The following is a 27,696-nucleotide window of genomic DNA, read 5'->3' as shown; positions in this document are numbered from 1 at the left end:
CCCGCCAGAGGTCGCTACTGCCCGCGGGAGCTGGTGGGATGGATCGCGCAGGCGCGGTCATTCCAGTCTGGACAAGGATACGCTTCTCTGCAGCTCGGACTCACAGGCAGCAACACGCTCGGCTTCCGGTGTGTTTGCTGGCGTTCACTGCACGCACGAATGGTTCTTAAAACCAGGGTCTGGGGTCAGAGGCTGGAGTTCAGGCCCACCTGACTTCCCTGCCAGCTGGTGAGCAGAGCACCTGCCCAGGGGCTGTGGCAGGGCTGCAGGGGCTGCTGAGATTAACTAAATACGGTCCCTGAATGTGGGACCACGTGCAGGAGCTCTGGACCCAGGTTGGGAGGACAGGCGTGTCTGTAAAAACCCTGCTGCCAGTGGTGTGGGTGTCACTGTGCAGATTCAAGCGTGTGAATGGAGTGTAGGCGTCTCGCCAGGAGAGGGCGCTCCGCCCTGGGCAGCCGGCACCAGCCGGGGTCTGAGGATCTGAAACACATGGAAAACTGAGATTCGAGTGCTCTGGCCTGGAAAGATCCTGAGAACGCCTCAGTTCTTCCTATACACATGGCCTCGACTCATGGACAGACATTAGTTACGCGGAAATCCCGAGGGGCTTTACAATGGCCATGATCAGGAACGTGACGGCAAAAGGGAGGAGACGGTGGCGAATGACACATCGGCTCCTCTAGAGTCTCAGCACAGAGAGCCCAGCGTCTCCATGGACAGCGCGGTCCTCCCAGCCCCAGACAGTGGCCTGAAGGAGGGGCTTAGGTTTTGGGGGTTTTTGTTTGCTTGTTTGTTTTTTAGAGCAGTAAAGTAGGGGGGAACATTACCCATACATCTGGAGTTGTGCATTAATTTCCCTTCTGCAAACGTCTGTATAAAGAGACAGACACGCTGTCCGTACAGCATGAGCCCCCATAGGCTGGTGCAGGTGGACTGACCGTATCTATTAAAAAAAGCTCACTTTGAAACAGGGAATGACATATTACAAAATGCACATATTTTTATTATGCCTGTGGGGGGAGGGAACGGCAATTACAAGTCAATCACCCATTAGCTTGATTCTTAGACACAGTTCCACGAAGAATGCAAATTCACCTGCACAGACTCTCAAAGTACCAGAAAGTCACCTGCTCGTCTCAGATGGAGGACGGGGCAGCAGTGTCCTGCCACAGGGGGACGCTGCCCGCCAAGGTTCCACGACCCTCGGACACGGTCACCGCCCCTTCCCCTCCCCCTCCCAGCGGGAGCACCACATTTTCCCACAGGTGGGCATCGTGGAGGCTTGATGAGCACGATGATGGTTGACCTGAGCCCAGAGAACAAGCGTCCTGCCTCCAACCTGCGCGGGTGTTTTAGGTGGAAGCTACCACCTGCCCCGGCCCTGCTGTTCACTGAGAGATGCTGGTGCCAGCCCCACCTGGGCCTCCTCTCTGCTCTCATGGCCTCCCCGCCAGCATTCCGTGGCCACTGTGAGGAGCGCCTCCACCCGCCTTGTGGCCGCCAGTCTTCTGCGTGATCTGAGGCAGAACTCCCCACCGCACACGCGGCGCACGGAGGAACAACTGCTCCCCAAACCGCCTCCTTTGGGCTTCAGAACGAATAATCACACGAGGGCCGCAGCCCTACGTTCACTCCCGGCTACGGGACAGCAAGGCCCCGCCACCCTGCACGTCTCGGTCCAAGGCCCCCAGCGCATGAGGCGCCATGAGACAAACACGGAAGTCAGCTGAGCAGAGTCCCTTCTGCGCCACAAGGGCTCATTCTGGGATCATAAATGAAAGATACGATGTACTTTTCTACGCGTACATATGGTTTTATGGGTTACACAGAATCACTTCGTAACTGGGAAGCGTCAGTGGCATCGAACATGCCCACCCCAACACGCCATCCGTCAGGAGCACCGAGGAAAGGCGAGAGGAGGAAGCGCGAAGGGCCTGCTCCACGAGTGTCCACTGGTGCCACCGCAGCCGCCCACAGGAGACCGGGCTCCGGGCCGGGGGCGCTGGGGCGGGCGTGCACGCTAGGACGGGTGGTGGTGGTGGTAATGGTGGTGGTGGTGGTGTTCGTGGTGGTGGTGGTGCTCGTGGCGCTGGACCACGGGCACCGCGTAGCCCTCCCCCACCAGCATGGGCGGCAGGTCCCGCACCACCTCGTGCTCCATTACCGCAGGCTGGCCCAGCGCGGCCTTGAGGGGCGAGTGGCCCTCCCTGCCCTTCTGCCGGTACCGCTTGTGGCCGTAGGGCTGCGGCGGGGGCTGCGGCGGGGGCTGCGGGAGGTGGTGACCGTCCTGGGGGGCCTGGGGCAAGGCAGCCGGTGGGTGGTAGCTGAAAGCCCTCCCGGGCTTGCCCGCACCTGGCATGCCCCCAATGGGCACGCCCCCACTGGGCACCCCAGGTGGCCTGCCCGAGCCCTTGGGGGACTTGAGGAACTGCTTTTCCTGCCCCTTCAGCCGGGGCTGCACGTCCAGGGCCCGGGCAGTGGGGTCGCCGGCCAGCAGGACGTGGTCAGCCAGCACCTGGGACCTGCGGTTGTGCACAGCGTGTGCATCTGACTCCTGGGAGCGGGACCTGCTCGGCGGGTGTGAGGCCTTGCCCTGGTGCTCCTGCTTGGCCTGTGCTGGCGGGGACCCTGCACACATGGGACACAGACCATGAGACCCTCTGCAGGGCCTGACACCTCACCTTGGACCAGGTACCCCCGCCCCCCATCCATCCACATACGCGCCTGGACGCAATACTGCAGCACAGTTGTGGCAGGAGCCCTAGAACCCCCAGGCCAGGGCTCATGTTGCTAAAGGAGGCTTCTTACCCAGGTCCCCCCCAAGTACCTACCAGGTCCGAATTTAGACGTGTAGTTCTCTATTCCGGCCAGGTCCAGGTAGTGGTTTCTCCGCTCAGTGTTCTCATCCACGCAGTACAGCCCCCTCACAGGGCAGGGGTGGGGGTCAGCATTGGGCCTCCTGCGTGGGGCATAGGGCAGAAGGGGCCTGACCTTCACACAAGGTCAGAGCAGACGTTCCTCGGAGATGAAGGGGGCACTGAAGGGGATGGTGCCGGGCAGTGGACTCTGACCAGCACCCACCGCCCAGAGAGAAGCATCAGAAAGGATGGGTGTCCGGGACAGCAAGGTCCCCACCAAGACCCCAAGATCACTGCTGCAGACTGCCTTAGGGAACCTGCAGGAACTCCTGTCTGCTGGTCCCCGAGGCAGAGATGGGGTCCCTTGCTCTGAGACCTCCACTGCCCGTCACCACCACAGCTGGTGAGTGGAATCAGTGTGTCAGAGTGGCCGGACTGAGGGTCCCTCGGCTGACCTGCTCTTCAAGCCTCACCCAGCCCTCGGACAGACACTGGGTGTGCTCAGCTCCAGCCCAAGTACCGGGCCACAAAACGGCACCCTCACCCCAACCGGGGGCTGCACCCAGTGCTCCTCCACACCCAGGTGCTCGTCCTGGCCGTCCGCCCTGAGGGGGCAGCCCCTGAGGCCTGCAGGAAGCAGGGGTGTGGGCGGACTGCTCCCCGTGAGGAGGGTACACCTGGAGGGTGGAGCCAGACCCCAGCCCCTCACCTGATGTGAGCAGACAGCCTCCTGTCAGCCACCCTGGGGTCCTCGAAGACCTCGCCCTCCGTCCTGCAGCGAGTGGGTTCCCGGTCTGAAAGAGTGAATTCACTCATTCATTTGCTCACTCCTTCATTCATTCCTTCCTTCATCCATTTACTGAGCAAACACTTCTGAGCCCCTGCCAGGTCTAGGCCCTGCTTTCCAATTTCAGGAAACCAGAGAGTTTGCCCCGCTGGGGAGAGGAGGGGGAATGGGGCGCTGAACAGTAGACACAATTAACATGACTCCCATGGCCTGGTGTGTGGGAGGTAAGGGCTATGGGGAAATGCAGAGTGGGGGTAAGGGCCAGGCGGAGAGGGGTGGGCTGCCAATTAAAGTGGGGTCTTCAGGGTATCGGAGCAGGGGCCCAGCCCCTCACCCTGGCTGGCGGGGAGACCCTCCCTCCTTTTGCTGGAGGGCTCAGGGCTGACGGTCAGCTTCACACGGAGGGTCTTACTGCTGCCGGAGGAGTGGTTGACGGAGGCGTCGACGACCTCGTAGATGGTGTGCATCAGGCTGGACATGTCCTGAGGATGGCACCGGCGTCACTGACAGGCAGACGGGGCTGGGGAACTGCCCACCCGCCACCGCCTCCAGGCTGCCTGCCTGAGTCACTGCACCCCATACAGCCCCCGTCTCTGACAGGACGACTTACCCAGCAGCCTTTCTCACCCCGACTTTAGCCCCGTGCGGCGGCATCAAACCTCCAGGGTAAGTAGCCCTGCTATTGTTGAAATCACATCTCTTGGACCTTTTACATTTCACACCGAATCTATATGTTCGAAGGACTTAGCCTTCAGATAACGACCTAAGTTTTGCTCTTTAACCCAAAGACACTTATTTCTGTCGTCCTATGTGCCTGCTTCCTTCCCAGGGGCACTCTGCCCATCCTGGACACCCAGGCCCGCCGAGGCGAGCGCGGAGGGCATCCCGGGACCCTCGCCACCTTGCCCAGGAGCTGCCGGCCCCGCTGAGCCTCAGGGGGATCCAGACACAGGCTCTGCTGGAAACAGCGCCAACAGCCTGGGCCACGAGGCTCCCGCGGCTCCCGCGGCTCCTGGGTCACCGCCGCCCCCACGGCTGGGGAAGGTCCGGCCTCTCCTCCCACCCTGGAGGGCTCTGCCTGTCTCCTCATCACCAAGACCAGGGGCCCTGGCATCTGTCTGCTGCCAGCTCCCTGCCCGGCGGACCGTCTTCCGAAGACACAAGTGCATCACCTCCCTGGTGGCCTTCCCACTGTTGTCGAAGCCATAGAGCGTGAAGGTCCACTCCTGGCGGTTGTCCTCCTCCACCGAGACGTCGCACTGGAGCGCCTGCAGGGCACGAGGGGTCAGAGGCGGGTGGGGTCGTCACCCTGCACTGGGACCCCGAGCCTCCCCCCACCTCTCAGGAAAACAGGGGTCCTTCCATTGCGCCCAGGAGCTCCTGCCTTGGAAGGCCAATGGCGGACCTCTGTGGCATCCCGGGGTGCTGGCGCCACACCGGGAAGTCCCCCGGATTATTTGGTGCCACATCGGCCAGTTTCAGCTGGATTTGTGGCCACACCTTCCTTGCCCACCCCCACCCCTTTTCCCAGAGCTGGCGGATGTTGGAAGCACATGCAAGCTTTGCCGTAGCTCCTCAACCGGCGGAACCTCAGGCAAACTGCCCAGGCAAGGCCCTGTTTTAGGGCCCACGTGCGCCTAGTCCAGCGCGGGCCCTTTTGCACCTGGAGGCAGAGCAAAGACCTACGTCGATGTTCAGGCGCTTCTTGCCCAGGCCTCGCAGACCTTCGCGGTTTGCTGCTCTCTCAGCATCATCTGGACTGAAGAGCTGTCCGGTACCCTCTCGACCCTCAGCCTTCTCAGGGGGCAGTGCCACTGGAGGTAGAAGAAGGAGTGAGGGAGAGCCATCCCCACCCCATCCCGCCCAGCTAGGTGACTCAGCAGCGGGGATGCCGGAAGGTGCGGCTGGGGAACCTGTGCTCCTTCCCAGATGGGCCTGAGCTGAGAGCCCATCCTTCCAGAACAAGGAGGCATCAGGAGATCTGTGCAGAGAGCAGCGCAGCCCTGGCCTGGGTTAGCCATGGTCAGGTGTGCCCTCAGCCCTCACCTGGGGTAGTCATGGTCAGGTGTGCCCTCAGCCCTCACCTGGCATAGCCATGGTCAGGTGTGCCCTCAGCCCTCACCTGGGGTAGCCATGGTCAGGTGTGCCCTCAGCCCTCACCTGGGGTAACCATGGTCAGGTGTGCCCTCAGCCCTCACCTGGGGTAGCCATGGTCAGGTGTGCCCTCAGCCCTGGCCTGGCATAGCCATGGTCAGGTGTGCCCTCAGCCCTCACCTGGCATAGCCATGGTCAGGTGTGCCCTCAGCCCTCACCTGGCATAGCCATGGTCAGGTGTGCCCTCAGCCCTCACCTGGGGTAGCCATGGTCAGGTGTGTCCTCAGCCCTCACCTGGCATAGCCATGGTCAGGTGTGCCCTCAGCCCTCACCTGGCATAGCCATGGTCAGGTGTGCCCTCAGCCCTCACCTGGCATAGCCATGGTCAGGTGTGCCCTCAGCCCTCACCTGGGGTAGCCATGGTCAGGTGTGCCCTCAGCCCTCACCTGGCATAGCCATGGTCAGGTGTGTCCTCAGCCCTCACCTGGGGTAGCCATGGTCAGGTGTGCCCTCAGCCCTGGCCTGGCATAGCCATGGTCAGGTGTGCCCTCAGCCCTCACCTGGCATAGCCATGGTCAGGTGTGTCCTCCTGGCTCTGCCCACCCAGCCAGCAGTGGCTTCGGAGATCATGGTGGGGAGAAGGCTGCCCTGTGTTGGTCTGGGTTTTATGGGGAAGTTAAGGAGCATGGAGTGGGCGTGCCTATGTCATCAGGGCTCAGCTTGTCCAGGTGTCCTGAGGGCAGGTTTCAGGCATATGCCTGGGGTACAGGGTAGAGTCTGTGGGGTTCGGGGAGCAGGACTTACCCTCTAGAGGACACTGGTCCTCCCGGAAAGGTCCCTCCTTGGGGTCCCCACTGTGGAGCTCCTGCAGGGAGAACAGGGAGTGTGTGACCACGTGGCCCAGGGGCAGGTCCTAGACACCAGCCTCCGGGGGTGTCACTGCAGAGGAACCAATCTGGGTACACCCACGAAGCCTCAGATTTTTAAGTAAAACACACGCACATCCCATGGTGTCACTGGTTCCATTAGAACCATCTCCAGGCTCAGCCGGCGTGGCTCAGTGGGTGAGTGTCAATCTATGAACCAGGTCACGGTTCGATCCCCGGTCAGGGCACATGCCCAAGTTTTGGGCTCGATCCTCAGTGGGGCGGGGTGGGGCGGGGCGGGGGGGGGGGGCGACATGCAGGAGTCAGCCAATCAGTGATTCTCTTTTATCATTAATGTTTCTATCTCTCCCTCTCCCTTCCTCTCTGAAATCAATAAAAATACTTTTTAAAAAAAGAAAATCTTACTTTTAAGAGGAAGGGAGGGAGGGAGGGAGGGAAGAAGGGAGGGAGGGAGGGAGGGAGGGAGGGAGGGAGGGAGGGAGGGAGGGAGGAACGAAGGAAGGAAGGAAGGAAGGAAGGAAGGAAGGAAGGAAGGAAGGAAGGAAGGAAGGAAGGAAGGAACCACAGAGCCCCCAGACCGGCATCCAGGAGTGTTGGAACCCAGAAGAGCCGGTGGTGCAACTCCCGTGGGGCACGCAGCCAGGGAGCGCGAGGGCCGTGGGAGCGACCCTGTAGCACTCCCAATGCCACGGTAACGACACAGCAGCAGCCCGAATACAGCAGCCAGCCTGTGACTAGTGCCCTGAAGTGCCTTTGGAAAACATGTTCATCCACATATAGCCCAACGCTAGAATCTACAGTGTTTATCCACGAGCTAAATCAGCAACTACCTCTGAGATAGAGAGGCTCAAATAAGGGGATAAAAAACATTTGGGAGGAAAGTAACAATTCTTGTCCCTATGACTGGTGGTTTCAAATTCATCCTGGTTTTTAATCTGTGCTGCTTGGGCTAAACAGAAGGGCCAAAAGCTTTAATTGCAACGGGGAAACCTACCACAGGGATGCTGGCCAGATGTGCAGCCCCTCCCCGCTGGGGTGACCTTGTTGGCAGCTGACTCCCAGATAATTGGGACCCTCAGTGAGACAGGGGCACAGGCAGATACCCCATCTCCTAAAGTCCAGCAAGTGCCCACCTCCCACATCACCCTGCCCAGGGCGGGGCCAGCCCTACGCCTTCCTGGGATGCCCCCACCTGCCTTCCCGGATCTGAGCACCCTGTGGTGGGGACCCCCCTTCTAAAGCATAAATTTCTGCTCTCACTCCTTTTGCCACCCCCAAAGGAGTCCCAGCCTCATGCCCATAAAAGTCCCTAACTCCCTCTCTCATCCCAATCTGGCCCCCCTTCTGCCTGGCCGGGTTTCCATAGAGGGCCCTCAGCACCATCCTCACTGCTCCCCTGGCTGACGGAGCTCTGTTTCTGCACGCCGCCGCCCCCCGCACCCCCCCCCCCAAGACCCCCATCCCTGGGCTCCCTTACCAAGCCAGCAGGGCCTCCGCGGCACCGCCCACTCAGCACTGCTGACCTGCTGATCCCCTCAGGCATTCTCTCCTGCCTGCTCCCACCCCCAGCGGCCCTGGCACACTGTCCATTCATTCTCCAGCATCTGCTGGCCACTGGGGACAGGATCTCAGCCCCACACACCCCAACGCTTTAGGAACCCCGGGTCCTTCTTCTGCATGTCAATGTTGGGTGGCTGTGACCTTTGCTGTGGGGTCTGATCCTTACCCCTTTCACTGTGCAGGGGCTCTCAGGAGGCTGGGGGGACGGGGGAGGATGGGATCCTTCCTGTCTCTTCCAGCTCCTGTGGCCCCAGTGTTCCTGGGCTGGTGGACGCATCTCTCCGACTTCTCCGTTGTCACATGCCTCTCTCTGTGTCTCTTCTGTGTGGAGTCTCCCACTGCCTCCCTCTTACAAAGATACAGGTGCAGGCAGTTAGGGCCGCACCAGGATGAAGGTCACTTGGCAGAGACCCTCTTCCACATCCGGTCCCAGCCGCAGGTCCCCGGGAGGAGGACAGGGTCTCTGGGGCCAGTGTTCAGCCCCACCGCCCGAAGCTGGGCCTGGTCTCCGCCCTGTTGCTATTGGCCGAAAATCCTGAATCCGCCGCCTAATCACTTGGGCCTCGGTTTCCTTTCCATGAAGCAAGGAAGGGATTCCGAGGAGGGAGTGGGGCTCTCCAGGTGCCCACGTACGTGTGCCAGGCGCGTCCACATCCCCCACTGTGGGACCTGCACCCCATCAGGGAGAGGTGTGCTGGGAGGACAAATGAGGTAACACCACAGCTCTGACACCGGAGCTTCTGACTCAAGTTCCTCCTCTCACCTAAACAGGCCGGTATCAAGGCTGGGGGCAGGGAACACAGAGTTCCTGCTCTGAGCGAGCAATGTGATGCACACACCGCCGGAGGAAACGCGTCTGCTTCTCCAAGTAGATTCCTTGCAGACTCCAGAGGCCTCTCTGGCTTGCATTCCTGAGAGCGTGGTGTTCCCCAGGGGCGAATGTTTGCTCTGTCCAGAAAACCAGCTGTGTGCGGAGTCCCGGGGGCAGGTCCCCTTTCTGTGGACGGGTCCGGGACATTGGTGATGAGGATCCAGCGTGACCGTCAGGAGTGGGGCTGGCACCTGGGCACCCCCCACACACATTCATACACACACAGGAGCTGCTCCGGAGACCTTCTTTTCCACCGAAACAGACTCAGGTGACCCCTCAGTGCAGCTCACAGCCCCTGATGGCCCACGACCGAAAGCCCCCGCACATCTGGGCGTCTGGAAGCACTGCCCTCCTGAATCTGAGGTCAGGGCTCCTCCTCAGAGTTCTGGGTGAGTTCCAAAGTCCTTGTCTCCTCCCCCAGGTGCAGTGGGGATGCAGGAGGGGGCTTTGTGCAGACCAGAGTCCAAGCAGGTGAGAAAGAGGTGGTGGTGTGTGTGTGTGCGCGAGGGTTTGGGGGGGCAGAAAGACGGAGGCAGAGAGGGGCTCCTTTGGAGGAGGGGCCCCTCTAGGGGTGACAGGGAGGCGGCAAACTGAGCAGGCCTGTTGGCGGCATTTTCCCAGAACTCACTGTTCCTAGGAGGACAGTCACTGGATGCCCCCTCGGTGATGGTGACGCGGTGGGTCCCTCAGGACAGGATGGCCTTACATGCTGGGTGAACGTTTGGGATCGCGGGGCCTACACTCCAGGTCACAGGGTTATCTGGAAGGTGGCGGGGAGCAGCTGCTTCCAAGGCTGTTTCCATAAAAGCACCCCATCGCCAGGGCCAGGCATGCAGGCGGGGTTCCGGCCGCCAGCAGGCCGAGGGCTGTGTGGGAGCCCATCTGCCCCGAGTGGCTCGGGAGTCGGGCTACGTTCAGAGCTTGCCTTTTGTAAGAAAGGCTCGGTGAGGGGGCAGAGGCCGCTTTCTGCTGGCTGCCAGTGGATGGAATTTGACTTCAAGGTGATCCGCCAGCGTCTGTCTGGAAACACCACGGCAGCTTTGAAGTGGAAGTCTCGGTTTCAACGGCTAACCAGTTTCAGATGTGACAATGTAGTTTTATGGGCTTAATAATTCCGACACATGTGCGGCTGGGGCCCACGCAGGGTCCCGCTCAAGGGGCTGCTGTAACTGCTATTCTGAACTTCTGATTTTAAAGCGAAAGATTAGGGATGATGAAACCGAGCGTTCACGGGCAGGGGGCCCTGCAAACAGGCTTCCCAACGAGCTGCAGATGGTTTTCGTTTCTTTCTTTTCAAACTTAAAACAGAGCTTCAGGATCCGGCAGGGGCGTTCCTGGGTTTTGCCCATCGGTACTTCTGGGTTAGGACGATTTAATCAGACTTTGTAATAACCAAATTTGGAATTTGCATGTAGAAACCCAGTCATTTGGGATCAAAGGGTCTCCTAAAATAAACATATGTGACTCTTCACATGAGAGTGGTAACTTACACCCTGTATGAGGTCTCTGGCTTCTTCTTATCCCTGTCCCAGCCTCTCACAATTCTGCTCATTTTAAGAAGACACAAAATGGCCCCAGCTGGTTTGGCTCAGAGCGTCAGCCTGTGGACTGAAGGGTCCCAGGTTTGATTCCGGTCAAGGGCACATGCCCAGATTGCGAGCTCGATCCCAGTAGGGGGCGTGCAGGAGGCAGCTGATCAATGATACTCTCTCATCATTGATGTTTCTATTTCTCTCACTCCCTTCCTCTCTGAAATCAATAATAATAAAAAAAATTATATATATATTTATAAAGAAGACACAAAATGTATTTCACACCCCGCTTACCCTGGCCTGTGGAGACTTATTTGTTGGCACTCATCCACCCAAAACCACCCTGACCCTGGAGGGGTTCCCCGCCCCCCCCCCCACGTGGACCTTGCTGGAGATGACGGCCACGCCTGTGGTAAGGATGCCTGATGACACACTGGGGACAGGAGTGTCCACCGAGGACATACTCTGCCAGGAATCCAGCCCATGGCCGGCCCGCAGTGTGTCGGTATGAAGAGGGGACCAGAGGTGGACCCAGGCCACCTGCTGCAGGAGTGATGCCCCATAAACACACGCAGGGGCAACATCGTCATCGGCAGAGGGTCAGCGAGGAGCTGGGTTTAACAACGTGGTGGCCAGGATTCTCTTTCTCCCACACTTGGAGGTGACGCATGCTCCCTACATTAACCCACATGATTCGGAGGAGAAGCAGGTACAGCCCCTGACCCCAAGCCCCAGGCTTGTCACTAGGACCTGAACCCACGTCCTCCCAGAGTCTCCATTGCGTCCGGGGCGGCTGAGGGGGAGCAGGCTTCCCCAGGCAGGGGATGACACGTTTCAGCACAGACACTAAATGTATGTGAGCATATACACGAGTGTGTACATCTAGTCTATGAATACATGTATGTACAGACGCGTGTAATACACACCATATAGACACAATATGAACGCATGACACACGCGCAGCATTTTCACCCTCGATAACTGAGACGTGACCATGACATGTGCCCCCACGCCCAGGGATTCCCATCCTCAGCACCTGGAATGTTGCTTTCCGTTCAACGCTGAATGTTCTAGTCACTTTGCAGCCACGTAGCCAACCTCGTTTTCTCCTCCCGGTTGTGCTGCTACTGTTTTTGTCTCCAGAGCTAACGATTCAGTTTCACAGAAAAAGGAAAACCCAGGGTGATCTATCTTCCAAATGCAGCTGCTGTCCCCCGAGCACACTGGCTGCAGGTCACAAAACACACACAATAAAAGCAAGACCCGCGGCTCCAAACGCCTGACCCCTCCGCACCCTCGGCCACCCCCCTTCAGGCGAGGGCCATGCCCCCGGGTTTCAAATGCAGAATCCGTCTTCCCCCAACCTGGATTCTTCCATGGGAAAGCCCGCTGGACGGTTCGTTTTCTTCCATTAGTATTAAAGCCTCATGCTTCCTGTTTCGAAGGAAGCTTATTTCCACGCTGGGAGGGAACAATGTACGTTTAAAGCCTGTAAGTCAGAAGGCGCCGTGCGTTCCCGACCCGCGCACGTCCGTGCCCTCAGCAGAGAGGGGCAGACTGGACGTGGGGAAGGGCTGCTCTCAGGACCCCCGGGCGGAGCTGCTCGGAGAAAAGCGACGAGTGTGTTTTCTCCTGTAGAAAGCACCTCTGTCGCGTCACTTGGAAACACACCCTGCACACGGAGACGACGCAATAACCTCGGCCCAGCTCTGTTGTTGTTGGCCGAGGCTCCTGAGATCAAAGGAAGGAGGCCAGGCCGGAGGCGCTCCCCTCCCTCAGCTCTGGTATCTGGCAGCGGTGGCCACAGGATCTTAAAGGAGCAGAGACAAAACCTAAGCTACTTTTACAACCGCCAACCCAAATCCAGCCTTAGAGGAATTTAAGTTGAGACCCCACAAGTGAAAGATGAAGTGTTTGGAGGAAACCTGCACACACATGTGTTAAGCAACAATCTTGTCCTGAAGCCAGGCCCAGGGTGCTGCGTGGTTTGGGAAATTGGGGGGGGGGGGGCACAAGTGCAGGACCCCGCCCCCCACCCCCACCCCCGCAGCGCTTCTGCGGTCGTTCCCAAACCACAGAGCAGGAAAGACCCCTGGTGCAGGGTTCTTGGGATGAAGACCGTCTGGCACCGTGATGTGTGAAGCTGGCCGGCCAGCCAAGGACCCATTGTCTAGCCACTCGGGCAGCAAGCCTTTGACCCAATACTTGCCTGTCAGGGCTCTGAGCCCCCCAGACAAGCCATGACTGATGTGGCCAACGTCCACTGCCCCTGCCTGCTGACCCTGAAAAACCTGAAAGCAGCAACTCTGTTCCCTCTGCCCTTGCATCAGAGGACGAGCACATTCCTTCTCCATCGGGGCCAAGTTCTGTCCATGACAAGCCCAAAAGAAGGGGAACCAAGGAGAGGGCTCCCTGAATACCAGGCCCAGGTCCTGCCAGGCAGCTCCCCCTCAGCGCAGCCAGAAGGCCGGTGCCACCCTGCGCTCCCTGGCCACTCCAATAGGACACTGGGTGGCACTGGACATCCCCAGCGGAGGGCCCGAGCCGGAGCCGGGCCGGTGCAGGTCCTCCTGACCACAGGCGGGAAGCGTAGGACCGTTACCACGTTCTAGCCGGGGCCTTTCTGCTGGCGGCTGCCAGCCTGCAGCCTTTCCTTAGGGACATGGGGGCCAGAGTCACCACCTCCACACACGGACCACAGATGTGGTTGACTCATCACCCCAACCACTCCCCGAGCTTCCTGAAGAAAGCAGGGTTGGTCTCAGCTTAAAATACACCTCAGGCCTCGGGAGGAACCTCATAGAACAGCCATAGCACCACATTCTCCAAGGGCTAAAGACAGTTTTGTTTGAAAAGAAAACCTAAACCACTTTAAACAAATCAATGGTGGCCCCCCTTCTTGGCTCCAGCCCTTTTATCACAGCTGGGAAGGCGGGGTCTGGGAAGCTGGAGATTGCGGACTCGGTGGGTGTGGGGCCCAAGGGCCGTCTGGCCCTTCTCCTAGCAGGCGACTCTGTCACAGACAAAGCGTCCAGCTTCCCAGAGCTGCCGACAAGTCCGGGAGGCGACCATGCGGGCGTTTAGTGTAGCCCCTTCTGGGAGGCGGCGATGGGGAGTAGGCCGTGGTTATTGTCACCCCCTTTCTCCTCCCTGTGCCCCAAACCTGGAGATGCAGGGATGGCCACTCCCACTTCCGTCAGAGCTTTCGTCAATGTCGTGTCACTGATGAAGCCTCCACCCCCACTAGCTTCTCCTGCACCCTTGCTTTAGCTCTCCAGGCACAGGGGCCCATGTTCTGACACTTGCTGTCTGGACCCCCCACAACCTGTGAGCCGCACAGTGCCTGCCACGGGCACGGAAGCCTGCTGGTCCGAGCACAGGCCTGGGCGGTCTGCCTGGGTTGGGGTTCTGGCTGCACGACTCCATGCAGTGTGCCTTGGGCAAATCGCCTCACCCCACTGTGCCTTGGTTTCCTCTCTGTGAAAGGGGAAATGACTGTTGTAAGGGGTAACCAGTAATTGTGCCAAGTGCTGTGAACGCATCACACTCCTGAGTGAAGGTCTGTGGGTGTCACCCAAGGTATGCCAGGAACGCCAGGTAGGCCCGGAGCTTCAGGGGATGCGGTGGGGGGTGGGGGGAAGATGCCGAGGGACCTGGACGCTGACCATGGCGAGTTGGACCATCCAGGTTCCCGGACAAGAGGGAAGGATGAGCCAAAGGCCACCAGGATTGGTGCACCACCTGCAGGGAGGTCCTTCTTGAGCCTAGGATCAGGTAGGTTTCTTTTTTTATTTCAGAAGACAAACCTGGGCTTTGCTTGCTCCTGAGCTTATGTGAGCGGCTGCGTCTCAGAGGGTTGTCCACTTGAGACCTGAGACACACAGGGCTACAGGCAGGACACAGCTCGGGAGGGTCCTGCCACAGCCGACTGACTGCCCAGGACCACGGCCACAGCCTCAGGTTAGCCAGCGCTGATGGCAGAGGGGCTCCCAGTGTAATGAGCCACAGCCCTGGCCCACGAGGGCTCTGCACAGCAGCGCTCCAAAGCCAACCCGCCCAGGCACTTCCAGGAGTGTGTTAAAATAATCCCGTTTGAATTCTCATATTAAAATATGCCAGCTTTTGCCCTAGCCAGTTTGGCTCAGTGGATAGAGCGCTGGCCTGTGGACTGAAGGGTCCCAGGTTCAATTCCAGCCAAGGGCGCATGCTCAGGTTTCGGGCTTGATCCCCAGTGGGGGACATACAGGAGGCAGCCAAACAATGATTCTCATCATTGATGTTTCTATCTCTCTCCCCCTCTCCCTTTCTCTCTGAAATAAATAAAAATATATTTTAAAAATAGGCCAGGTTTTGTTATTATTGTTGTTTTGGGTTTTGTTTTTGTTTTTTGTTTGCTTCTCTGATTTCAGAGCTCAAAACTTGTTACAATTTCCTTGGGAGACATTGCAGAACAAAAGGAAGTCCTTCCCCTCGGGCTGGCCCTCATCGTGAGCAAAATTCCAGCTGGCACAAGGAACAGGACCGAACAGACCCAATTTGTTTCGCTCTGGCACGAGAAAGGCTGCCAGCGGAGCCTGCCACGTATCCATCAACATGAAAGCGGGTGAGGCGCTCACAGGCCGCAGTGGGTGTAGTGCAGGGTGAGGCAGATGGTGTCCCTGCAAGGCCCGGAGACCTTTACACTCAGGCTTCTCAATGGAGGGCACCCCAGCGAGGCGCTCAGCCCAGCGAGGCGCTCAGCCCCAAGAGGCACTCAGCCCAGCGAGGCGCTCAGCCCAGCGAGATGGTCAGCCCAGAGAGGTGGTCAGCCTAGAGAGGCACGCAGCCCAGAGCGACGGTCAGCCCAGAGCGATGGTCAGCCCAGAGAGATGGTCAGTCCAGAGAGATGGTCAGCCCAGAGAGGCAGTCAGCTCAGAGCGATGGTCAGCTCAGAGAGGCGGTCAGCCCAGAGAGACCGTCAGCCCAAAGAGATGGTCAGCCCAGAGAGATGGTCAGCTCAGAGAGGCGGTCAGCTCAGAGCGATGGTCAGCTCAGAGAGGCGGTCAGCCCAGAGAGACCGTCAGCCCAGAGAGATGGTCAGTCCAGAGAGATGGTCAGCCCAGAGAGATGGTCAGTCCAGAGAGATGGTCAGCTCAGAGAGGTGCTCAGCCCCGAGAGGCGGTCAGTCCAGAGCGATGGTCAGCTCAGAGAGGCGGTCAGCCCAGAGAGACCGTCAGCCCAAAGAGATGGTCAGCTCAGAGAGGCGCTCAGCCCCGAGAGGCGCTCAGCCCCGAGAGGCGGTCACCCCAGTAAGGCTGGCAGCTCCCCGAGAGGCAGTCCTTACCAAAGCCAACACTGCATTTTGCTATTTTGTTTCCAGGACTGCATGGTGTGCTCCACCCAAATGGGTGACTGTTACGCGTGTTGAGACATCCAGTTTGTGGGTGGGATCGCGCTCACCTTGGTAGAAATTAAACAGTGGCTGTCCCCCCTATTTAAGGAGAGTGTCCCCAAGCTCCAGGCATTGTGGCAGTTTTGCCTGGCATCCAGTTGGAGGAATTAGGCAGAACTGAGCCTTCCAAGGCCCCTCAGTGTCTCTAGGGAGCAGCTGATCACCTGGTCTGCAGGTACTAGCCTAGCACTATGAAGAGAAATGAGAGGGGAGGTGGTAGAAGGTGCCAGGCGGGGATCCTAAAAGGCCTTTGGAGAGGGACATGTAAGCAGACACCTGAACACAGGAGGCAGCAAGCAGAGCTGTAGGGGGCAGGCCTCTAGACAGAGGGGCAGCATGTGCAAAGGCCCTGGGGCAGGACCAGCAAGGAGGCCCCAGCAGAGCAGGCCCTCTGTGAGGAGGTTCAGGGGCAAGACACAGGGTGAGGGGTGTCAGCCTCCTGGGCTTTCACTCTGAGGAGGTGCTGGTATTGGCCAGTGTTATGTTCCCAACACCCACTTGGCTCGCAGAGGTAGAGGGGAGAAGCCGAGGTCTGGTTAGAGGAGAGGGTGATGGAAATGGGGCACAGCGGAAGGGGAGGCGGTGGAAACGGCTAATTATGAGAGACCAAGTTGACAGGTTTCCTGAGGAATGGGACCTGGGTGTGACAGACAGAGGATGAGGGACCACTTCGCTGCGATGGAGGGGCTGGACAGTTGTGTCGTGTCCTGCCTTATTCCCACGGGATGCAGGCAGCTTCCTCTTACCTCAACTGCACTATGAGGAGGGAAATTGCAAGGCGGAAAGTCTCCTAACATTTGGGGACACTGCTGTGCATGGTGTGGAGAGCGGCTACAGCGTTTGGACAGGTTCAAGCCTGGGACGAATGAGAGGGCACGATCCTCTCGTGGCAAAGCCACGTGTAAGTCCCAGTACAATTATAGCCAAAGGCTATGGTTGTAAGCTTGACCTTATGGCCCGAACCTATGGTCCCACGTGCCTAAGTGATATAGGCTGAGGGAGGTGCAACAAGTAAACAAAGCTTGATCAGGTGCAAGTAATTGAGTAGATTCGAACCGCCCCCCTCCCTCCCCTCCCCGAGAACGTTGTAACCACGCCCTTACTTTGCCTCGTGGAATCTGGCTATAAAATAAAGACTCGGCTTTCAGGCCGTGGCACTGTTGCTAGCTCTCCATCAGAGAGGACAGTGTCCCACCCAGACCCAGCTTTCTCCTCTTGTCTGTCTTTTCTTAATCCTTCACCGCCCCCTCTCACGCTCCCCGAACCTGGCTGTGCTGGCACGGCACACATGGAGTGACCCGTAGCCCCTGTCAAGTGGGCCCCTGAGGTGTTTCTTCTCAAGCTAGATAAGTCAATGTGCTTAAACTGGCCCCAGGCTAATTAAATGTTGTTCCAGATGCAGAGACAACCACATCCACAATCCTGCGTCTAACGGGGCCAGATGTGGGGCTGAGCTGGACTGCACAGCTGGGCCCACCCTGCCGGCCACCCTCCCTTCCAGGCTGGGCTACCACAGAGTCAGAGAGCTGACCCAGACGGGGACCGAATGGTGAGCTGCAGAGCATGGTCGAGTTCCTCGTGGCTGAAAACGAGCCGGTCATTACACCAGAGGTTTGTCCGCATTCGTGGTGTAGTACCTAGTTTTTCTGAGCATAGAGCTCAAATCTGGATACCTTCTTAAATCAACACATGCTGAAAACGGAACAGTGTTAAATTGTCGCTCATTGCGAACGCTGAAAGGGTGACCTCAAAATAAGGACTTCAGGTGGCAACATTAACGTGAAGGTCACTCCCCGCTGGGCAGAAGAGCTTTGCTGAGAGCATTTGTTACTAAGTCCCTTTTGTGCCAAACAGAACAGAAAGTTGCAAGCATTCTGACGCTAGGTTTTCGTGGGTCATGTCCTGGGCTGAACAGTATCCCCAGAACCCACGTCCACCCGGAACCGCAGAATGTGACTGTATTTGAAAGCATTTGCAGATATGATGCGTTAAGATGAGCTTATGCTGGATCTAGGGTCAGCCCTGATCCAATGACTACAGGTGTCCTTGCAAGGGGAGAGGACAGACGCAGGTGAGAGGCCACGTGAAAACGGAGGCAGAGACTGGAGCCATTCGGCCAGAAGCCCAGGGGCGCCTGGAGCCCCCAGATGTTGGAAGAGACAGGAAGGACCCTCCTCCAGAGCCTTCAGAGAGCACAGCCCTGCCAGCAGCTGGGTTTCAGACTTCTGGCCTCTAGGACCGTGAGAGAATACATGTCTGTTGGTGTCACCCAGTTTGTGAAACGTGGTCACGGCAGCTCCAGGAAACCAACATAGGTAGCTTCAGGCTACTTTTTTCATTATTTAAAATATTTAACCCTAAGGCCCTCCCAGCATGGGCTTATCTGGATTGGTTGTCAAAGTCCTATAATTCCTGAATGATCTACCATCAGAGGTCAATGACCACATGACAAGACCATGTGGCTGGCTTCCTTCAGGAAGAACTACCCAAACAGTACTGGTGGGACCTGGGGTGGAGTCAGCCCCAAAATTCTCCTGAGGATCCAGGGTCCTACGGGGCCGTGGGCCAGCCCTCTTGGGTATAGGACACACATGTGGACATCTGTATCCCCGCAGGCTGGGGATGCTCGTTCTCCTCAGGGAGCAGCATCTGAGAGAAGATATCCCTCCAGGCCAGGAGGATGGCCACACACCCCAGATCATCAGGGTCTGCTGAGCTTCCGGACAGAAAGAAGAGAGGAGAGGCAGAGGAGGAGGAGGAGCAGCAGGAGGAGCAGGATATAAGGAGGAGGCTAAGGGAGTGGAGGTGAAGGAGGAGGGGAAAAGGAGGAAGGGAGGGAGGAGGAGGGGGGAAGAAGAGAGGGAGAGAAAGGAGGAGGGGACTGAGGAGAGCGGTGCCCATCCCTGAGAAGAGTGGGGCAGGGGTGAGGCCGGCCTCTGCCTCACCGTGAGCTGTGTCCGGCAGGCAGCCCCACCCCACCAGGCGGGCAGCGGTGTGGTCTGTGTGCGCGTTCCCAGACCAGCCCTCACAGAGGCTCTGCGTGTCTGTTGCAGGGAAAGGAAACGAGTGCTCAACACATTTTCTTCTCCAGATGAGAACAGGGAAACACTTTCTTATAAGAGTTAAAGTGGGGATAGTTGAACCACAGAAAAATATCCACCCTTCCTTCTTCCAACCAAAACAACCCGAAGGAGTTGCAGGAATTGGCTCTGGAAACAGGAAATAGAAAATGTGGCTCACAGCTCCCCTCCCCAGACCCACCTCCCCTGGAGCCCTTCCGGGGGACCTACGGGTAGCAGCAGGGGACGCTCACGGAGGGCTGCGATGCCCAGAGACTCTGCAAAGCCGGGCACGGGCAGCCACCTGGTGCCGGGGGCACTGTCTGCGACAGGTTGGAGAACGAGGCCGTAGGAGCCTCACTGCTTGGGGACCAGACACCCCTTGGTCCCGCTCTCCCAAATGACAGGTCCCAGGTCAGAGGACAGCAGAGCCAACAAAGCCCTCTGACACCAGGGTGAGCAGCGGGGAGAGACCGTCTCAGGAGAGACAAGAGCATCTCCAGTCCTAGGTACCTGGGGGGCTCAGGAAACACAGCGGGTGCTGAGGATGGGGATGCAGAGTCAGGTACAGTGAAAAGACACAGTTCAGAAAACAAAACAATAGGAAAAGGTGCCCAGGGGCCCGGGCTGAGCGTGGGCTGCGTCCCCCGGCTCCCTCGGCTGGGACCGACTGCTTCCTTCCGATCACCATAGCGGACAGCCCAGCCACAGCAGAGGCAGTGAGGAGAGCATGGGGTGGACATGCAGGGAGGACAGGTGCGGGGAGAATGGAGCTGAGGAAACCTTGTGGTCTGTTAGGGACTGAATTGTGCCCTCCCCCTCACGCCCCCCCCCCCATATGTAGAAGTCCTGCCCTGGGTGCCTGTGGATGTGACCTTATTTGGGGTTAGGGTCATTGCAGGTGTTATTAGTCATATTAGGGTGGAGCCTGGTCCAATATGGCCTGTGTCCTGACAAAAAGAACATCCGTGAAGAGGAAGATGCACAGAGGGATGAGCACAGGAGGATCTGGGGAGGGGACGGTCTACAGGCCCAGGAGGAACCACCTTGATCTCAGACTTCTGGCTCCAGACAGTGAGACCAGAGTCCTGTTGCTTAAGCTACTCCTGTCGGTGGTGCTGGTGCGGCCGCCCCAGGAAACCCACACTCGGCCAGCCGCCAGCCGCCCCTCTCCCTGTGCAGGGCCGGGCACCTTCCTTCTCACACCAGGTGGGTTTCTGCTGTGACGCTGTCAGCTCCTCACTCCACGTGTGGAGTCATCAGAAAAGCACCTTGCCAGGTGGGCACCCGGGACCAGGAGATGTGCCCACGGGAGGCGGAGAGCAGACCCTCCGCACTCCTCCCAGGTCTCCTCACAAGAAAAGGGGACACAACTACAGTGGGCGAGCCCTGGGGTCTGTCCCCGCTGGGCACCAGCTGGGCCTGCCTACAGGCTGCCCTGAGAACTTCCGGGAACAACACAGGCCTTTCCTTCCAACCCGGACCCTTCCTGAGGCAGGCGTCCACCCAGGAGAGGCTCCGCTGCACTCCGGCAGCTCCGGCGATGCCTCACAGCGACCCAGCCAGTGGCTTTCCTCAGATCCTGCCTATCGGACAACTCCGTTCAGATGAACTGCCCAGCTCAGGCCTGAACTACGGCTTCCGCAGACCACGCCCCTGCCAGCTCGGAGACTGGCACAGGCTTCCTTTCTTGGAGAGAGGAGGCAGGGCCACAGGACACCATGGCCCCCGTGCCTGCTCAGTACACCTGCCCACGCAGCACGGAGCTCCTTCATAGAGGATGACCCCATGGGCATAGCTCACCGGTCCGGATGCAAACGCGCAGCCTCGTGCCCCCAGCCCAGGAGCGCTGGTGTCAGAGCTCGAGCAGGTCGTGAGTGGAGCCTGACATTGGGCTTTACTGACCACAGGTGGGCTGCTGTCCCACAGGCCGCCCTCGCAGCCCACCCATGGCGAAGGATGCCGAACTGCCCCAGCCCAGCAGTGCCAGAGCCAGCTGCTGTTCCCGACTCTTCACATCTGTCACTTCCTCTTTCCACATACGACTCGAAGCAGAAGCACACAGGACCAGCTGTGAGCTACAGACATGAAGATGAGCAGCAGCCCCAGGCCTGGAGCCGGGTCTGGGTGGCTCTGAGTCACCACACAGGCCACCTCTCACTAACGGTCCTATAAGGGAAGCCTTTGGGGGGGACAAGCCTGCCACATGTTAAAATGGCCATGTCACAGGGTCCCCAGTTGTTATCTGTGAGCAGAATTTCTTTGACAACCTCTGTTGGGCTAGCCAGGTGGGTACTCCTTGGCCATACAGCAAGGGGTAGATACAGAGGACGTGGGCCTTGACCTCTTCCCTCCTGAGGAGGGTAGGGCAGTGCCATCCAATTCCCACGCCCACACTCACACTCGGGAGTTTACGCCATGTCTTGATCTGTACTCTCACCCCCTTTGATTTGGCCAGATAGCTACCAGGGCTGAGCTCTGATTTCTGAAGACTGCAAAGTTGCACAGATTTGTAAAGAAAAGATGAGATGTAAGCTCTTCAACAACCAACACCCTCAAAGTCACTCAAATGCCTTAGCACAGTGAAGATGTGGAGATAAGGGACAGGCGTGACCGGGATGCAGCATGGTGTTTTCTGCGGTGGCTAATCACCTCCCTGAGCAGGGCGGCTTCGGGTCCCTTCTTCCCTTTGGGCCGCTGGGATTCCAGCTCCTGCGGCAGCCGCAGGGGCTGCTGGTGCCTGTGGAAGCCGGCACAGAGGTCTGCAGTCTGCGGCTCCTTCGCTCTGCCTGTGAAATCCCCCCACTCAGAACTGTGTCCCTGGAGCAGCCCTGGCCTCGTCTGCCTGTGGAAGCCGGCGCACCAACGGACACGGAGGGCCCGCCTTCTCTGACACCGCTGCCCCGTGAGAACACATCCGAGCAGGTGCCATGTCTCCTGGGCCGGCCAGCAGCACATGGTGCATCTCCAACAGCTTCCTGGGAGCTTCTCTCGAGACCAGCATCCCAGGGAAGTGCCTCTGCTGACCACTGACCTGGATGGGGGACAGGTTCTGTAGCCAGCCTGCGGCCCCGCTGTGGCCAACCCCAGGATCTGCTGGCCTAGCCCCAAGGCCGGGGTCCGAGCTCAGCCTCGCTGGTGGACATGAGTCCTTGACACACAACATGAGGGTGCCCGCATCTAAGCTATTGAGAGGTGGGCATACACACTGCCTGTTGGTGGCTGAGCCCTTCAACGGGCACCTGGTTGGGGCAGGGGCAGGTGCATGGCATCCAGCCCGTCCATACGGCCCTCGGTCTCTCCTGAGTGTCTGATGCTGTTGGCTGCCTGCCCACAGATGGCCCCAGCACCTCCTGCAACCCCACTGACACGGGGGACAGCCAGCTGAGCGCGGTGGCTCCCTTTCCCCCTGAGAGTCCTCTCTGCAGACAGCACCCGTCCACATTTCCAGGTGAGGAAAGGAGGCGAACTTGAGCTACTCACTCCAGAAACACACTCAGAGCAGCGAGCTCCCTCAGGGTCCTTAGGTTGGTCCCCATCACCCCTTTCCAGGAGGTGTATCCCACAAAGTGGCCTGGTGGCTCCTCAGATGTGAATTAGTTGGGACCCCTTGGCTCATCCTCGGGTAGGATGGGGTCCAGGAAGGCCATTTGCAATTTCAGAAGCATGGGTGGGGGTGAGGGGCTGATGCGGCTGACCGTGGGGAGAGGACCCTGGTGCTCGGCAAGGCCTGGACCCCCAGGACTTGTTGTCAGCTCCCCCGCATCCATGAGAGCCTTCAGGCCTCTGTGCACATTTGTGCCAGCCTCCCCACACGGCGGGGCCACGCCTGAGGGCAGGGACACGGCTGCCTGTATCCAAGGTTCCCACAGTGGGTGCCAGAAGAAAGTGAAGAGCTGTCAGCCCTGAGGCCCGGACACCCCGCAAAAGCTGGGACTCCGTGAGGTTAGTATCCCAGAGCACGGGTCACAGAAGACGGAAGGTCGTCCCGAGGGGCTGCACTGGCTGGAGGACCTGCCACCTGTCTCACTGCAAGTCACACGGAGGATGCCTCTCCTTTCAGGAGGCCTGTGGCCCGATAGCCAAGGGCTCCATGGCATCCACACGTCTCAGGACACGCGTTGATTGCTCTGTGTTGACTGCAGACGGGGTGGTGTCCAGACTTCGCGCAAAGCCAAGGGAATTTCCCAGGGATTTCGACAAGAAGCCAGAGTTAACATCTCAACGAATCTTAACTGAAATGTGTAAATCCTGCTGCCGCCATGGTGAGTAGGTGGGCAGGTGAGCGCTGGCTCCTGGGCTGCCAGGTGAGCGGGAAGGAGCAGCCCTGCCCCACCACAGCGGATGAGAACCTGCTGCAGAGACAAGAGGGGTCGGAGGTCCTGGCGACTCGCTCCAGGGAACTCTAACCAAGAGGAAGGCATCAAACCATGCCAGGGGGCTGAGTCCCCAGGTTCCAAAAGCAGTGAGAGGTCACCTGTGGACAAGACCACATGGAGGGCAGGTGGAGTTTGCTGGAAGCCAGAGGCCTGTCCAGAGGTGAGTCAGTGGGGTTTCAGGGTTTGCCTTCTAGACTCGCTGCAAGGCTGCCTCCGTCAGGAACATGTGCAACATGTCAGTGCACACAAGACTGTTGTGTGCACATGTGTGCAACTGTGTGTAGATCCACCCAAAACAGTACGGGCAGAGCCTTGCCCAGCTGCCTGTCCCGAAGCCTTAGAGGCTGAGAAGTTGCGTCCTTTCAGACCTCAGCGAGTCCCACCAGGCAGGAGGCCTCAGTCAGGTCCCAGGGGCCGCCCCACTCATGCATTTCTGTCTCAAGTCTCAGTTAAAATGCCACCTCCAAAGTTGCCAAAACATCCCTTTCTCAGACTTACAAATGGAAATCTGTGTTTTATCCACAACAACATTTCAATTGTTAGCAGTGATTCTTATCTTCTGAACTTTCCCCGACAGCCTCAGGGTGCGTTGGAGAAATTAGAGAGGCGGACAGAGGGTGAGCAACCGACCGGGTGCAGGGAAGGGCGAGTTTCCAGAATAGTGACAACCAGGTCTCCACAGAGCCTCACCGTGACCCCTGCTGCTCCGTGGCTGGCCCCACCAGTAGCCATGGCCCTGCTGCTCCGTGGCTGAATCCACCTTTAGAAATAGCACTGCCAAGTGCTGCTGGTGCTACCGCCTGTCACTTCTCACAATTTTCACACATGCATGAGCTCAGTTACTCCACTTCTTACATCCTCTGTGCTGCACCTGCCAACATCCCACATCACCCTGGCACAGCCCTGGCCCTTCGGGGGCACTCAGCAATGAACCGACACAGGTCCTGCCATGACCAGACTGCAGCATTTCTCAGAATCAACAGCAACACTATTCTAGACTGTGAAGCAGGGAGTGCGCGCGCCTGGAAAATGCTAGTGTTTATAAGAACTTTTTTTAGATGGGCACTAAGTAGATACCAGGAGTCAACCCATTAACAATTAATGGACAAAACCAACTTCATTGCCTTTATTTCAGTGACAGTTAGATGCACTTTATTTCCATGAGGCCATTTGCCAGTTCTTGGGCAGCATACAGGGGGAGCTTCAGGGAAGGGAGGAGCGTGTCCCCTCACTGGCCCTAGTCAGACTCACTGGGTGGCTGCCTGCCCCAGGCTGGCCTTCCTCAAGGACATCACCTGGGAGGGCAGAGATGATGGGTGGAGCTCTGGGCACCGCACAAAGACAGGGGCACAGGACACTGGGCTGGAAACCGGAGATCTGTAGGACTCGGCACCCAAACACCCCCCGATTGAGCCACTTCCAGAGGCAGACCCAGGAGCAGGGGTGGTGAGGCAGGGGTCGCACTCAACCTGGGCCAGAGCCACCCCCGTGTGTGCCCAGTGAGTGAAGCCTGGCAAGCAGGGGAGCAGGAGGGGCAGTGGTGAGGATACCTGTGCTTCTGTGGCCGGGTGAGGTGGGCCTGGTCCAGGAGGTCTAAACTCCAGGCTGGTGCCTGGCGAGGGGCTCCCGGCCCCATGATGAGATGAGGAAAACACGGCAAATGCAGTACTATTGTCGTAAAGCTAAAATGTATTTAATTTAGAGGACCATCCTGTATTCTGAGATTTTGTTAAAAGGGCCTTTTTTTCATGACATGCGAGTGTCTTAGTCTGTTAGGGCTGCTACAACCAAGACCACAGACTGGGTGGCTTATAAACAGCAGACATTTATTTCTCACGGTGCTGGGGGCTGCATGTCGAAGATCAAGGTACCACAGACTCCGTGTCTGCTGACAGCCTTCTGATTCACAGACAGCACCCTGCTGCTGGGTCCTCACACGGCAGACTGGACAGGGCGCTCTCTGGAGTCTCTCAGAAGGACAGGGATCCCACCATCAGGGCTCCTCCCTCATGACCTATTCGCCTCCCTATTGCTTCACCTCCTAACACCATTACCTTGGGGGTAATTCAACGTATGAATTTTGGGGAAACACAAATGTTCAGACCATAGCAGAGGGCAAAATGAAAAGAGAACAACCTAAGCCAACTCCCACACCAATCTTTCAAAAAAATGTCCCAGGAGTGGCGTCCATCAGCCTACAAGATTGGTCCAGCCCTAGCTCCCACAATCTCACAGCAACGCCGGGGAGCCCCTCGGCTCAGGGGAAGCACTGCCTGGTGCTGCTGGAACCACCTGGTTATGCCACCACCTTCTGAACAGATGAGAGCAAGCGCCCAGAGGGTCCGAAGGACTGAGGGAACCATGTCCCCAGGGACGAAGCCCCCAGGCAGTACAGCTGGTGGAACCAGGCCCAGCCTAAACCCTTGCCCAGAGCTCCACACAGCTTCCCGCCGCCCCCCCCCCCCCCTTTACCTGCTACACACAGGAGAACCAAGCTAAGATGTACCATCCTGTTATCAACACCCCACTTCTCTCGGAGGAGAAAGACGGACCCGGGCAGCGCCCTCATCCCTCAGTACCAATACGCACAAGTCCATTTAACATCACCATCCAACGTTCCGATGACCTACCCAGAAAGTACCTTAAAATGTGTTTCCTACCTCCACAGGCGTGGGATTAAACCTTCACTCCCAGAAAGCAGGAATGGGTTTGATTTCAGGGCAAATCTGGGCAAATGAGGTGCAGTGTTTACAAATACACTCAGAACTTCTCATTTGTCAACTGGCCAGAAGAATGCCGTTCCAAAAACAGACATGACTTCCGCTGAGCAGTGGAAAGAGGGTGGGGTAAGGGGCAAGCAGTGGGCCAGTAGGGGTCTCAGCCATTTGGTGTGGCCGGCCATCTACACAGATCCAGTTCACACTAATGCCCATCCAACGCCCACTTTCTCCTGCTTGGCAAACATGTGAAAGTTTGCCCAGGCCCCTCTGGTGCCACCCCTCTCTTCAGGCAGTTCTCTGCTTCTGGTTGCCCCTGGCAGCACCTGCAGTCTGGGACCCCCCTCCCGCCAAGTCCATCTGGAGTCTGGCTTTCCCATGAGCCTCCCTGCAGGCCAGTGGTCACCCACCCTGCAGATGGGAGGCCTCTAATTCCGGCCACTTTTGCTGTGCAAGCGATTGATCCTACAGCAAACCATGCCCCCTCCCCGCCAAACCTCCAGCCTGGGGTGTTAGAGGCTCATCCTCAGGAGCCCCACTGGCCTGGCCTGTGGAGGCTGGGAGGGACAGGTTCTCTGTCCCAGCGGGCACCACTCCCGCCGGGACATCTCAGCCTGCGCCTTCTATAGCTGGGTCCCGGCGAGGGGGCACAACTCTAGCACTGGCGTCCCTGGGCCCCGCGGGCCGACCCTCCCCACCCCCACCCCGTCACGCCTACCTGCTTGTCCCGCGCGCGGTGCTCCACGCCGCCGCGCCGCTCCGCCTCCACGGTGCCTTTGCGGCCACTCGAGTACGCAGACACCACGAAGCTGTCCCCTGCGGCCCGGCCAGAGGAAGCGCGGGAACCGGGCACCAAGGAGGGAAGGAGATGCGCGGTGAGCCCCGCGGGCGCTGTGCCTTAAAGATGCCCCGCCGCCCGGCGGGCCCACCCCATTCCCCATTTCCGCGCGGCCTGGGGCGCAGGGCTCCAGTTGGGGAGCCGGGAGCCGGGGGTGGGGTAGGGTGGGGGCCTTCGCGCTACCGGAGATCCCGCGGCAAGGTCCCCCCACCCGAGGGCACCGGGGCAGAACGCACGTCGGGCTCCGGGCGCTGGGTCCCGGCCGGGTCGCCGCCCCACCCGGCCCGCTCACCTTCAGGGCTCTCTCTCCGCTTGAAGGCTGCGGCGGCTGCGGCGCGCCAGAGGGAGGGCGCGGGAGAGGGAAGGGTGAGTGAGTGGCCGGCGCCCGCCCGCCAGCAGCCCGCCCGCCGCCCGCCCCGGGCCCGAGTCTCACCGTGCTTGGACTGAAATTTCCCCATGCTGCCCTAGCCCTGGCTGCCGCCCGCGCTCCGGGCGCGCGCTCAGGTGCGGGTCTGGGGTCCGGTGCTGGGGCTGGGGCTGAGCGTGCGGAGGGGTCGCATGGACCCGGCGCCAGGCCTCCGCGCCAAGTCGGGGGGAGTGGGGTTCCGGGGTCCGGTGCAGCCGGGACGCTGGAGCGGGCGGGCGGGCGAGCGGGCGCGGCGACAGCAGCGACAGAAGCT

General features: G+C 58.9%; 1 protein-coding gene across 3 annotated transcripts; it reads right to left on the bottom strand.

The window, feature by feature from the left end:
* Positions 1–102: 102 nt before the first annotated feature.
* Positions 103–27,696, bottom strand: NKD2 (NKD inhibitor of WNT signaling pathway 2). Of its 3 annotated transcripts, XM_079790877.1 has the most exons (10): positions 27,450–27,696; positions 27,309–27,344; positions 26,897–26,994; positions 6,547–6,607; positions 5,335–5,462; positions 4,821–4,916; positions 3,983–4,130; positions 3,571–3,655; positions 2,835–2,962; positions 107–2,631 (listed from the first exon to the last, which is right to left on the bottom strand). In XM_079790877.1, the coding sequence occupies exons 1-10, from the start codon at positions 27,472–27,474 to the stop codon at positions 2,024–2,026; spliced, it is 1,413 nt and encodes a 470-aa protein (XP_079647003.1). In that variant the 5' UTR covers positions 27,475–27,696; the 3' UTR covers positions 107–2,023. The 3 variants fall into 3 exon arrangements, with proteins under 3 accessions (XP_079647005.1, XP_079647003.1, XP_079647004.1); XM_079790878.1 differs by lacking the exon at positions 27,309–27,344; XM_079790879.1 differs by lacking the exons at positions 26,897–26,994; positions 27,309–27,344; positions 27,450–27,696 and adding an exon at positions 8,356–11,584 and having other exon boundaries at positions 103–2,631.

This window comes from Cnephaeus nilssonii, assembly GCF_951640355.1.
Source record: "Cnephaeus nilssonii genome assembly, chromosome: 2".
Classification (NCBI taxonomy): domain Eukaryota; kingdom Metazoa; phylum Chordata; class Mammalia; order Chiroptera; family Vespertilionidae; genus Cnephaeus; species Cnephaeus nilssonii.
The sequence above is the reverse complement of the archived record's forward strand: the minus strand, read 5'-3'. Positions and strand labels throughout refer to the sequence as shown.

Excerpts from the sequence above, each read along its gene's own strand:
- NKD2 (XM_079790877.1), bottom strand. The coding sequence starts at position 27,474 with ATGGGGAAATTTCAGTCCAAGCACG. Across the intron at positions 26,995-27,308 it reads GCGGAGAGAGAGCCCTGAAG|GGGACAGCTTCGTGGTGTCT; the intron begins GTGAGCGGGCCG and ends GCCGGGCCGCAG. Across the intron at positions 3,656-3,982 it reads GGGTCTCCCCGCCAGCCAGG|ACCGGGAACCCACTCGCTGC; the intron begins GTGAGGGGCTGG and ends TCACTCTTTCAG.